The 12,801-nt window shown below is 40.8% G+C and overlaps 1 protein-coding gene across 1 annotated transcript in view; it reads right to left on the bottom strand.

Annotated features, from left to right (window-relative positions):
• per2 (period circadian clock 2) overlaps positions 1-6,304 on the bottom strand; it is a 30,890-nt gene extending 24,586 nt beyond the window's left edge. Inside the window, exons 1-2 of the mRNA XM_086042723.1 lie at positions 6,030-6,304; positions 385-941 (exon numbers count right to left, since the gene is read on the bottom strand). Coding sequence (XP_085898849.1) covers positions 385-836 — 452 coding nt within the window. The 5' untranslated portion in view covers positions 837-941; positions 6,030-6,304. The remainder of the gene's footprint in view (positions 1-384; positions 942-6,029) is intronic.
• Positions 6,305-12,801: the final 6,497 nt, after the last annotated feature.

The raw sequence follows: 12,801 nt of genomic DNA, 5'->3' as shown, positions 1-12,801 counted from the left end.
TTTTGTTAATTGACTTCATCGTTTTAGTTCAAATTTTAAATGCATGTTAAATGCACAAAACTACTTGTGTTCAAATGTTTTAAAACTGACTGGCTGAACCCACAACTGTCTAAAGTGTGGTACACACATATCAATAATAGGGCCTGGTGATAGCATGACAAAATATCATCCTGTGTGATTCTCCTTTGGCGTGGGGTGCGTTAAGAGTATTTTTCCTGCCTGATGCATGAACACGCAAGTCCTAATCGGATCAATATTTTTAGAGTCCATGAAAACTGTTGCGTCCGATCATAATTTTAATCTGAACTCTGATCGGATTAAAGAAATGTTGTCCGCGTAACTAAAGATCTATTGTCCAGATGCAAATAGAATGAAGACACTTACCTCTTGTTGCTTCCAGAAGATTCCAACAAAGCGGAGTCTTTGCTGTTACTGTTAGAGCTGCCCATGGACTCGTGGCCGTTGCTCTCATGGCCGTGGCTCTCGTTGCCGTGGCTCTCGTTGCCGTGGGACTCAGTCCCGCTGCCGCTGGACCCGCTGCTCTTCATCTCCACGTCCTCCTCCGGTAGCGAGAGGGCACGAGAACTCTTGCGAAGCTTGCGCGGCCCGGAGGGAGGAGGCTCATGGCCGCTGCTGTCGCTGCCCTCCGACGGCAGGCCCAGCTCGGGCCCGCCTTGGCTGTAGCTGCTCATCCGTTGCAGCTGCGCCATGGAGCCGCAGCCAGAGGCCCCCCTCGGCATGGAGCCGCACGATGTGGATGCTCGGCAGCTCGAAGCGCCATCTTGGTCCTCCAGTGCTGAAAAGCAGTAGTGCTTGGAGTCTGAATCTTCTGACATCAGGAGGATGATCTGAGTTCTTAGTTGGTGTTGAAGTTGAGTAGAAGGAGCACAATCACCCCATCGTCAGTGAAGTTGTCCAAGGAATTGAACGGGATTGATCTGCTAAGAGAAGAATGAAAATAAAATGAAACACAAATCTTTTAGCACATCACGTCTGTTAGACTGAATCTGAGCTGCACGGTTATAGCGTTGTACCGTTCATCTTGTCTTCTTCTTTAAAGAGGAAGTCAACCCAAGCATATATTTTTGTTCAAGAATATGTTCTACGCAAGCCCACTAGTTGAAGCGAAGCATTCTGATAAATATTGAGTTTGCGGAATAAGTAGTTAGTTAATCCACACGTTTTTAGCCATCTCTGTAGGCGGCCATTTTGTCACTTCTGTCGGCTGAAAATGACATTGCGGCATTACGTCACCTCAACATTGAAAGTCTGGATGTTTTTTGTAGAAAATAAGTGAACATAGGTAAGTTAGATAAATTTGAGTAAGTCTGTTTTGTTAAAAATGAGTGGCAGGAATGCTTCGGAACAGAAGGATCTGGTCAGCCACAAAGGTAAGTGCATACAGGTTCATTTCGACCTATTCAGTCAGCTCATCATTTTCTTTGTTGCATCACTCATGGCTGGAAGAACTTTGAGAAAGTGTCTGAGAGGATAATGTAGCTGCAGACTATTGATTTTGTTCAGTATTAAAGTCTTTCGTCTGCTCGGTCGGGGGGCAGATGTGTCTATAACATTGTAATCAATGAGTGTGATAAATTAGCGATTTTAAGCGGGGTGATATTGGAATGGTGTTGTATTGACAGGCAACGGTATACGTTAGCGACATAAAGTATAACACCAATTTGATATGATGTGGTGTTTAGCCCATGCAGAGATCTCAACACGGAAATCAATTTTATAGACATGAAACGGTCAACACATGGCAGAGTTCATCTTCTGACCTCGAAAAACACTCTGCAGGTGCTTCTGTGATCTACAGTGAAAAGGTGAGAAGGTTCAAGCTGTGTAGCCTTTTAAAAGACTCTGCTCCATCTGAGCCCCCCTGACCCTTTCAAAAGGATCTTCCATCACATGAAACACAAACAAAACATTTACTTGAATGCCATGTTGGGTTGCAGCGGAGTGTTGTTGTTGTTTCGTGGCCTTCAGGTGCTGACCCAGCTAGCAAATATGACCAACATAAAAGAACTTGACATTCATGTCATTCAATTCATGGTAATCTGCAAAGGTTGAATTGAGTCGCCTGGACTCTACTGGTCATTGAATTTGTTTATTGTACATACAACTGTATTCACGCTAGCAACTACAGACTGTTTGAAATTGTTTATTTTTTTTAGACATTTACATATGGTGTCAAAAAATAGAAATGGGTCACTTCTTAGAAGCTCATTTATATCAATACAGTCACATTCTGACTTGACATTTAAATTGACCGTTTCCACTCATGACTAAAGATCAGCTCAGCCCATATGGGAGGCCAGCTCAGTTGTATGCGTATTCATTCAGCACTATTAACTAATAAGGTATTTAGACCTGTTCTATCCGGCTGAGCAGATGCAAGCAGATAGTCTTGAGTTCATTCTACCCTCTTTGCGCCGGATGTAGCAAAGCAGCCCCAGGAAACATCTGAGAACAAGATTTCTGATGCCAAGCAGTACAGTTCCCTCCTTGATGCTGTTGAGCATTCAATTAACTAAGCACAGATTCAAAATCAAGTCTCCCATATGTTTTACAGTAGGCACCATGTTAGAAGAATACCAAACATTTAGCGTACTACGTGCAGATGAACAAAATACGTGCCACACGACAGTAAAATGGAGTTTAATACAATTCCCGTCAGAGTGCACAATGGTTGGCGAGAAGGGCTAGACAAAAATGGCCTCCTCCATTGAGAAAGGAACAGAGAGAACCCATCAGAGATGGCTATTTAGGTAGACCAAAGCAAATCAAAACAAAATATAGTACTTGTCTCAGGCCATTTCACTCATTTAAATGTGATCACAAGTTTCTTCAGGCAGTCAAAAGGTGGAACAGCTTCCCCTGGGAAACGTCTTTATTGTGCCAGTTAACAATCATTGGAGGAATAAAGTCTCAAGTGAATGACTATTGCCGAGGCGTTGTTGGGTGTCATCAATATGGAATTGTGTTAAATGCGGTTTAATTTACAAAGGTTCACGTAGAAACATATCGAATTTGTCATAGGATGAGCTTTAAATGTGTGGATTTCTTCATGTTTAGAATAAATGGGAGTGCGGTATTTGTCTTCCTAATGGACCTAATTAATCTTGGCAGCTTTTACGTCTCATTTGCTTTCATCATTTGCTTCAGTTGTTTAAAAGGACTGAAGGAGGTAAGTAAAAAAAAAAAAAAAAAAAAAAAAAAGACATGCTGCAAGCTAGTGAATAGATATTGCCAACCACTGTCAGATCATCAAGTGTGCCGTGAGAAATGATCCAATCCAGTCATTTTCTATAGTGGGGTGGCGGGTGAGATGGAGCCAGTTGACTTTGGGGTGAGTAAAGTGGTGCACACCTTGGACCGGTTGCCAGCCAAACAACCATTCACACTCACATTCACACCTATGGACAAATTTAATTAATAGTTTGGGATTTTTTTTCACTATAGTTATTTTTTTTTATTTCATTTTGAGTTTAAAAAAAAATAATAATAATAATTCAAATTTAATTTGAAAATGTTTCGTTTTAGGTCAGTTTTTATCAGAATTAGTTTTTATGAAATCTTTGGAGTATATTCGTCATGTGCAATATTCATAAAAAGGCCACTAAATATTGTGTAATAAAATAAACTACAATTTACAAAAGACTGTTTGACCTTCCGCCTTCTTCGGAAACAACGCAAACACAGGGAGAACATGCAAACTCCACACAGGAATGTTGGAGGTCGGATTTGAACAAGAAACATTTGATTGTGAGGCAGACACAGCTAAAAACAATTGGGGGGGAGGAGAAAACATTCACAAATCTTATTTTGTATGATTTTTTTCTATCTCATTGTATGTTTAATGAAACTAGATCATTGTATATTTTACAAATGCATTCTTATCAAAACCACAGAGTGTTGTGATTTCTCCTTTCGGTGTAACTGAAGTTGTTTGCTTGACCTACATCTTTGCTCAATCACATCCTAGATGGACCTAATGGATCAGATGCACACTGCCCCACACACATGCACACCGTGACCACGCAAGGCTTCATCCTTGATCCCAGTGGCTAAAAAAAGGGACAGGTACCAAAACGGAAGGGTCACAGTTCAGGTGGAGAAGGAGACACAGATTTAACAGTGCAACTATAAATTCCCTTCCTCAGAGAGACAAGCTGAAAATTTCCCTCCCTATAAAACTGCACGATCGCTGTATCCCAGCAACCTGTGCATCATCACAGCTTGATGTTTTCCTACTTCTAATTCTTCGCCGTCTGCTCTCATTCGGTTTCTGGCTAAACCAGAGCAAGAAGCACATTTGCATTTCTATCCATTCCATCTGTTCGTGCCATAAAGACTACGGTAGTTATAAATGGTGAATGAGTATTCCAGTAATAGTGCTCGGCAGCATCTGTGTTGTTAAAAGCTGATTTATCCCAAGTACAATTCCTGCCACACTTTAATGTAGGAACTTATATCCACAGTATCCAAGAGTGCTTCCCCCAGACAGCATCTTTCGGTTTCTTCCACAGATGTTCCATCAGATTTAGATCAGGGCTCCTTAGATTAATCTGATGTTTAGTTATAACCTTTCTCAGCTGTGGTGTTATTAGCTGTTGGGTTTGCACTATTATTGTTAACAGACCAAGCTTTCTGACACTGGACAGCACATTTCACTCAAGGATGCCTTGAAAGTCTTGGGATTTGACACTCCGGGTCAGAGGTCGTAAAGCAGCCCCACAACCGAGATGGCCCTTTACTAATCTAGTGATTTCATCATAGCCTTGACAGCTTCTAGGCACCCTGTGCTGGATGTAGCAAAGCAGACCCAAGAAAATTTCTAAGACAAGGCTTTCTGATATTTCTGACACTGAATTGTGCCTTACGCAGGTTCAAGACACCCAGTGTCAGGGTTTGCGAAGCAGCCCCAGGACATCGCAAAGTCAGCCCATTTTGCCTCAAGTTGCCTACACAGTCTTCTGATTTCATTACAGCCTTTTGACACCAAACAGCATATTTATCTCCAGAATGTCTTAAGATTACACTGTACAAGCACAGATTGGAGACACCCCATTTCAGATCCAGCAAAGCAGCCCCATCATTTACAAGACCAAATTTGTTTGCACTGGACAGCAGATTTCACTTGAGAATTCATTGCGCCCTACAAAGACCCACGGCACATTGTGACGGATGTACCAAAACAGCTCCCAAACATAACTGAAAACAAGTTTTTAACAATGGACAACACATTTTGCTTGAGACTATCTCGAGATTCCATTGAACCGAGCACAGACACCGTCTGCCGAACAGAGCCAAACAGCGCAAGAATATAATAGAGACTATGCTTTTCATCCCTAGACAGCACATTTTGCTCCAGGATGTCTTAAGATTTCACTGCACCCTGAACAGATTGAAAACACCCTGTGCCTCTCCCACACTTAACAGTAGCCACGGTGTTGTTTTGTGCTTTATTTTTGGCTTCTCAAAACATAGAGCTGATGTGACCTGCCCCCCAAAAATACACTTTTTCGTCTGTCCACACTATCAAAAAGTACAAAGACTTAACTACAAATAATTGTTTTGGTTGAAACAACACATCTGGGGTTATCTTGCCTTGCCTGAGTGATAAGTAAACTGAAATAGCTTAATATAAAAATGTTTTTTGTTTTTTTTTAAGCATATGAGCATGCATTCCGAGCATCATTCACTAATCGCTGCTGCATGACAAACTCCACGGACATGTGCTGCACTGCACTCTTTATGTAAGGTGTTGCGTTTCACTTTTCATGCGACGCCAACTCAAGCACGCACACGATATGCTTTTTTTTTGCCTCCACGTCCCTTTAACATAGATCTCGTGTTTCTCGAAGGAGAAATTGATATTGGCAACATCTAAAAAATTTACGTTTTCACGTGAAAGCCCACCCGCCGCGTCAGCTGATCCAGTAGTCCACTGACACAGTTATGCAACTTAGACAACTGTCACCTCTTTAAGAGTATGGTTAGTGCGTATAAAGATCTCCACTTACCGTCAACCACAGACGACCCTGGTCCTCGTGTGCACGCTGAACCAAAAAGAAAAACTTGAATGCAAATGGAAAAGCTGGCACGGAGATATCGGTTCTTCGCTGTCCGTGACACAGTTCCTTTCTCGGTCAGATTCTTACTCGCACTGCGTTGGTGAGCTCCCGCGAAGGTAGTGACCTCATTCACAGCGACCCCTCCCCCTAGTTTCTTATTGGCTCCTGCGGCTGTCAGTCTTGCACACCCAGCGTTGCCTGCCAAGTGGCGCCATTCTTCCGGGTAAAGAGGCGTTCAAGCGGGACGACGCTCGCTTCTGTGATTGGCCCGAGCAGCTGTCATACTTTTTACATAAGCACGTCAACGGTTTCACGTGGAGAACTTGCGGCGGAAGGCGGGGCAAGGGAGATGGGGCCAATCAGCAGGGAGCAAACGTAAGTGAATGAAGTGACTGGGATGGCTGTTGTATAAACGATTATACAAGGCCGCGCCAGAACGACTGCGCATGCGCGGAAGTCTTAAAGTTCGCAGTCGTTTCACTGTTGTGATATAACACAAGGTGACTTAAACATATGTAAAGGATGAATAATCAAATAATTACAGTGACACCTATTAGACCATTCTTCCTTTTAGACACTCCTATTCGTCCAATGCAGCAATTAAACAGGCTGAAGTAAACTCAGCTAAATTTAAACATAATTTAAACCAGTTTCCTCAGTCTTGATCTTGACTGAGACTAGGCACATATTTTACATAACAAAAATCAAACAACAAAAATGTCACAAAAAAGTATAATGAACTGAAAAAAATTATGCTTGTCTCAATTTATTTACACAGTGTAAAATATGGGCCCAATTTAGTTGAGCACAAAGCTTTTATTTCACTGTATGTATGGCAACAGGTGAATAGGCAGGTAAATGTGTACCTTCTGCCCTGTAGTGGAGGAGCATTTTATTGTTCTGCCTTTCACTATACGTTGCTGGCATAGATCGATGACAAACGATACATTGTTTTAAATATATGATTTTTTTGAACCAATTAAGTGAAATATCCACACTCTGTGTCTCTGTCACACACATACAAAATAAAAAATCCAATTTATTTATTGGTGTTGCTTTCCAGATGTTATTGATGATTATCATTTTTTGCTGTGGGCTAGCTTTTAAAATCAAGGACCATATTTCATTTAAAAAGTGGACAGATGGGCCACATTATTTGTCAATGAGGTTAAAAAAAAGCTAATATTTGTGTATGTAAAACATATAATATAAATAATTTTATTCTAACACAAAATTGAATATGTAAATGCTCTGTGGACTGGTTTAGAACTGAGCAGAGGCCGTATGTGTCTCCAGAAGTCTTCAATAACAGCACAAAAAGTAGTTAGGTTAGTTGCTAGTCACTTATAAAAACAAACAAACAAAAAGCAGTTTGGCTGATGGAAATGTTAGCAGCACTGAATAGCCGCTCACTTGGCTGCAACACCCTAGCTTTGCCCCGTCATTATGGTCAGGCGAGCTACAGTATACTCCCCTATCTACAGTATTTTCATTTTAAAACAACGATTTCTACAGTACCATAGTATGAATAGAGGACTTTAAATTTTCTGTAATTCCTTACCCTTAGTCTATTGTTGGATGAATGCCAAAAGACACCTAAGATATTTTTAAAATTGTGAAAAATAAATACTGTAAATAAAATAAACTGGTCTGGACCCGTCAATCTAACAGTTAAGACACATATGGCATAACAGTAACTTGTAGCTCTCTGCACTACTGGAAAAACGAACAAAGCCAAAAATCATGAGTCTACCTTCAGTCTTTATTTTCATTTCTCATTTGTTTTTGAATTTCTTTGGATAGTAGTCTTTTGTCAGACAGGTTCTATTGAAGTGATTACTTCATTGAACAGATCTGGATGTACTCAAGCTTGGGTGTGGTCAGTGAAAATGAACTCCGCTTTCCAAAACATGTGATTCGCCACATTTAATTGATGATTTAACCAAGGGTGTAAAGCACTTCTCCCACACAGCGCTAGGTTGCTTTGAATAGTTTTTTTTTCCCTTCATAAAAAAAATAAATATATAAATATATATATATATATATATATATATATAAAAATAAATATATATATATATATATATATATATATATATATATATATATATATATATATATATATATATATATATATATATATATATATATATATATATATATATATATATATATATATATAAAAATATAGGCGGCACGGTGGTCGACTGGTTAGCACGTCCGCCTCACAGTTCAGAGGTCGTGGGTTCGATCCCGGCTCCGGCCTCCCTGTGTGGAGTTTGCATGTTCTCCCCGTGCCTGCGTGGGTTTTCTCCGGGTACTCCGGTTTCCTCCCACATTCCAAAAACATGCATGGTAAGTTGATTGAGCTCTCTAAATTGCCCCTAGGTGTGATTGTGAGTGCGGATGTTTGTCTCTGTGTGCCCTGCGATCGGCTGGCAACCAATTCAGGGTGTCCCCCGCCTACTGCCCAAAGACAGCTGGGATAGGCTCCAGCACGCCCGCGACCCTTGTGAGGATAAGCGGTATGGATAATGAATGAATGAATTAATTAATATAAATATATATATATATATATATATATATATATATATATATGATCATTTAAAAATTGCACTTTACATTTACTTGGGTTATCTTAACATTTAAGTGGGCAAACTATGGAAAAAGAATTTAAGAAGGGGGCAAATACATTTTCACAGCACTATGTACGAGTATTAATACAAGAAGGAGGGGGTGAGGGATGATGTCTTTCGCAACACGTGTTGTCACCTCACCATCTGCTACAAGCAGAGATGGCATACAATCAAGTCATCGTTAATTGGCATAATCAAAGCTCAATTTGGTCCAATTTGCATTCATCTGGTAGTATAATGATTCCCCAACAAAGGGGTGCGGTGAATATTTGCTTAAAATGAATCAAGCTTCCCACTGCATTCATATTCATTAATCATGACTGAGTAACTTGATAAGGTGTTAAACTATGTGATGTATAATACATGATAGAGCTTGGCTCATTAACGGCGAGAGAAGCGGGGTACACCCCAGACTGGTCGTAAGCCAATCACAGGGCAATTTTAGATGAACAAGCATTCACACTCACATTTACATCTATGGACATGTGTCTTCAACGAAACTGACAGTCCCTCCCAGATGACTTTTGGTTTGAGAAACGGGGCCACATCGCGATGCAGTAAATTGCCATTTTTAAAATGAATCGCGATTCATCATATTTTTCAACTACAATTTTTTACAAAGGTTAGAACCGATATTTACTTCAGTAAAATTGGTTAAATTCTAAGTGTTAAGTTAACAACTTTAATTTAGGCACCGGTAGCTAAAATGTCTTTCATATTAATCCAGGGTTCAATTGCCTTTATTTTAGCATAAGCCTAACACTATAAGACCTAAAACATTTATGTATAATAAATCTATTTTTTATTGTCATACTAATCAGTTTGTTAAAAAAAACATTGGAAAGACCTTGAAAAAATAATTGCATGTTAATTTGCAATTTTAATAATGAGGTAATGAAATCATAATTACATTATTTTTCCAAATTGTTCAGCTTGGGTTTTCAATTACAAACTCCTCAGTATACAACACAGATGCTCCAAAGGAGATTCAAACGTTCAGGCATACCAGCCAAAACGGCACCTCGCTCCGTCATGCAGTACACCTCTATTTCGAGAACACGCATGTGACAAATCTTCCAGTTTCCTGCCACGCATCATTGTTTGCTCCAGAGATATCCGAGGGCTCCAGATGGACAAGAGTCTGTCAGAAATGTTGCCACATAAGGAATGGTGCCACAGACACCAACATTAACTTGTCAGGTTTTCAAAGAGATGGGAAAAAATAAAGCTGTATAATGTAGATTTTCTATTAAAAACAAGCACCACTTTTGAAAAATGCTTACCCGTATAACAATTGTAAAAGGGAAATGGATTTTTTTTTTTTTTGTATACAAATATTTGGGTTTGTGGAATGCCTGCTCACCCACTAAGGCTGAAATTACACCAAGTAAATCTTAAGTAACCTACCTATTTCTGAAAATGTATCTGTGATCAAAGTCATTATGAATTTTGCTAAATTGTGACATCGCAATTTCCCATGTAACAGTCTTCACACAGTTTCTCCGCCCATGACATGACGGGCTAAGCTCGGCGAATATCCACAGCTACTTTTGACCGTTTGCTGATGTGTCCATGCGGCTTGCAGTCGACCCCTTCATACTCGTGGTTTGGCACCTGCGGATTCATCTATTTGCTGATTTGATTTGTAAAGGGGAAGTGAACATATTTTTTCCAGAATATGTTCCATGCAGGCCCACTAGTCTAGACACGGCATTCTGGCGGGAGATTAAACTCATTTAAGGGCTGCAGAGACAAAATCAATTCCCAATCTGGGACAGTATGTATTAGAGGACTTTACCAGTGTTGCCAACTAATTTTCAGGGATTTTGCTCTGCTCCCCAGATGGGGTTTTGAGTTTTTCCTTGCTCGGTTGGGGATCTTAGATCAGGGTCGCTAATCTTTGTCAATGTGGTCCTGTGAAGCCCTTTGAGTCGCCTTTGTTATTAACCCTTTTATGCAAAGTGGTGACTACAGTGCACAGCTATTTAAAAGTTGCCTTCGTCTATATTAATTAAACTAAAAAATATATTTATATTTTAAATAATAACATTAAATCATAATTAATGCACTGAAGGGTTGAAAATATTTTTTAAAATTTAGATTAATTGATATAGGAAATGGCTCAATGTTTTATTTATTCCATCACTCATGGCTTCAGACCTTTAAGAAGGCGTTTTGTGAAGATGTAGGGCAGACGTTTGCTTTTATGACATTTTCACAGGTTTTTTTCCACGATGGGGGCTTCACATGATCGCGGACTTGGAAGTACTCGGCTCTTAACAAACGCCAGCGTTAAATTACCTTTTGAATGTATTTTTTAGGTAACATTATGTTGACGCGAGTGTGCAATAACAATATAAAGTACAATACAACTTGAACGAAACGGTGCCTGCGAACTCCAACAAGCTGGCGTTTTATTTTTGACTTCCTGTAAAGTTGTTGACACTATGAGGAATCCGCCCAACAGCGACGATATGCTCCATGCTATGACGCTCAGCCTCTCAAAACGTTTTGGAGAGAGCCAGCATTGGCTGATAAGAAGGGCAGACAGACGACAGGATGCTCAACTCTTCCTCACGAGGAGAGGATGCTTGCCAATGGAGGCTGTGAACAAACAAGTCTAATTATGGCGCCCGGAAGCTGACGTTAGGGAACAGAGAGAGGCACTACCTCACACTTAGACTTGCAGGAACCAGCCTGAGGTGTTCACTCATGGCATGTGTTGCTTGTAAATGTCTTTCCAATTTCTATTATCATCACCCAAGCAACCGTTTTCTCTAGCACTTGTCCTCATTAGGGCGGCATCTGAGCCGGTGCCTAACTCAACAGACCTTGGGCACAAGATGTGGAGTGTACCACAGGACTGTGTGGCTTCACTCTCGCTGCTATATCAATTACATTTTATTTTTAATTGCTGCATTGGCTGCCAGTGTGTTTCAGGATCGATTTTAAGCTACTTTTATTCATTTATAAATGTGTTAATGGTCTTGGCCCATCTTACCTATCTGACTTGCTTTTGTCATATACCAACCCTCGCGGATCCTGAGGTCCTCTCGCACCGGCCTTTTAATCATTTCTAGGGTGAGGACCAAAACCCATGGCGAGGCTGCATTCAGCCATTTTGTTCCTCAACTTTGGAATAGCCTGCCAGACGACGTCAGGTCCGCAGAGACTGTTGATATTTTTAAGGGGAAGCTCAAGACATATCTTTTTAGTTTGGCCTTTAAGTAATTGTTCTTAGACTCTCTTACTCTTTTTATCCAATCTTAATGTTTTAAAGTTCTTAGCGTCTTTTATTGCTTTGTCTTTTTAGCTTCGTTGTCATTTTCTTTTAGCTTCATCTAGGTTTTACCTCCAGTGTTTCCTCAAGGGGGGCTTCCGCCATGGGAGGTGTGGCTTCCCTCACTACGCTATGCTGAGGGGCTGCCCCGTTTTACGTGGCCCGGGGGTCTCTGAGGTGGTGGTGCTACCCGTGGCCATGGGCTGTCATCACTCTCAGCGTAGACGAGCTCCCCTTGGGTACTCTTTCCTCTTATGGTTTCTCTGTGCCTTGCCATGTCTCTTTTTAAGGTTAAACGTGTGTGTGTTTGTGTATGGGTGTGAGAGTACAAGTGTGCTTGTGGATGTCTGTCTTTGTGTATACTGCGAGGGAGGGAGGGAAGACGGGAGCGGGTTCTCTTTTTATGCTGTATTGTGACGTTTTTAATGTACAGCACTTTGAGTTGCATCCTATGTGTGAAAAGTGCTATATAAATAAAATTTGATTTGATAATAGAGGCCTACTTGGAGCCAGATCTGCCTCCAACTGTGAACACACTCCCTCCCACACAGAGTTTGTCACTTTTGTGTAGGCAGGTGTCAAAGACTCCTCTGCACAAGCGCATGTGAATGCGCACCACACGGCATATGCCGCAGATGGCGTTGGACCCACGTCATAAAGGAGAAATTTCCACAGTGCCCGCCGCCAAATGACTAGCTGCGTCAATTGCGCTCAGTGAAGTTCAAGTTAATATGGACTTATGCTGTTTCCTCATAAAAGCCTTAGAGACTTTTTAATTAAGGAGGTTGACATAGTTCTCAAAACTTTT

The sequence above is a fragment of the Filicampus tigris genome, chromosome 10 (assembly GCF_054856515.1).
Source record: "Filicampus tigris isolate MCC_2025a chromosome 10, RoL_Ftig_1.0, whole genome shotgun sequence".
NCBI lineage: Eukaryota > Metazoa > Chordata > Actinopteri > Syngnathiformes > Syngnathidae > Filicampus > Filicampus tigris.
This window is presented reverse-complemented; position numbering and strand designations above follow the sequence as displayed.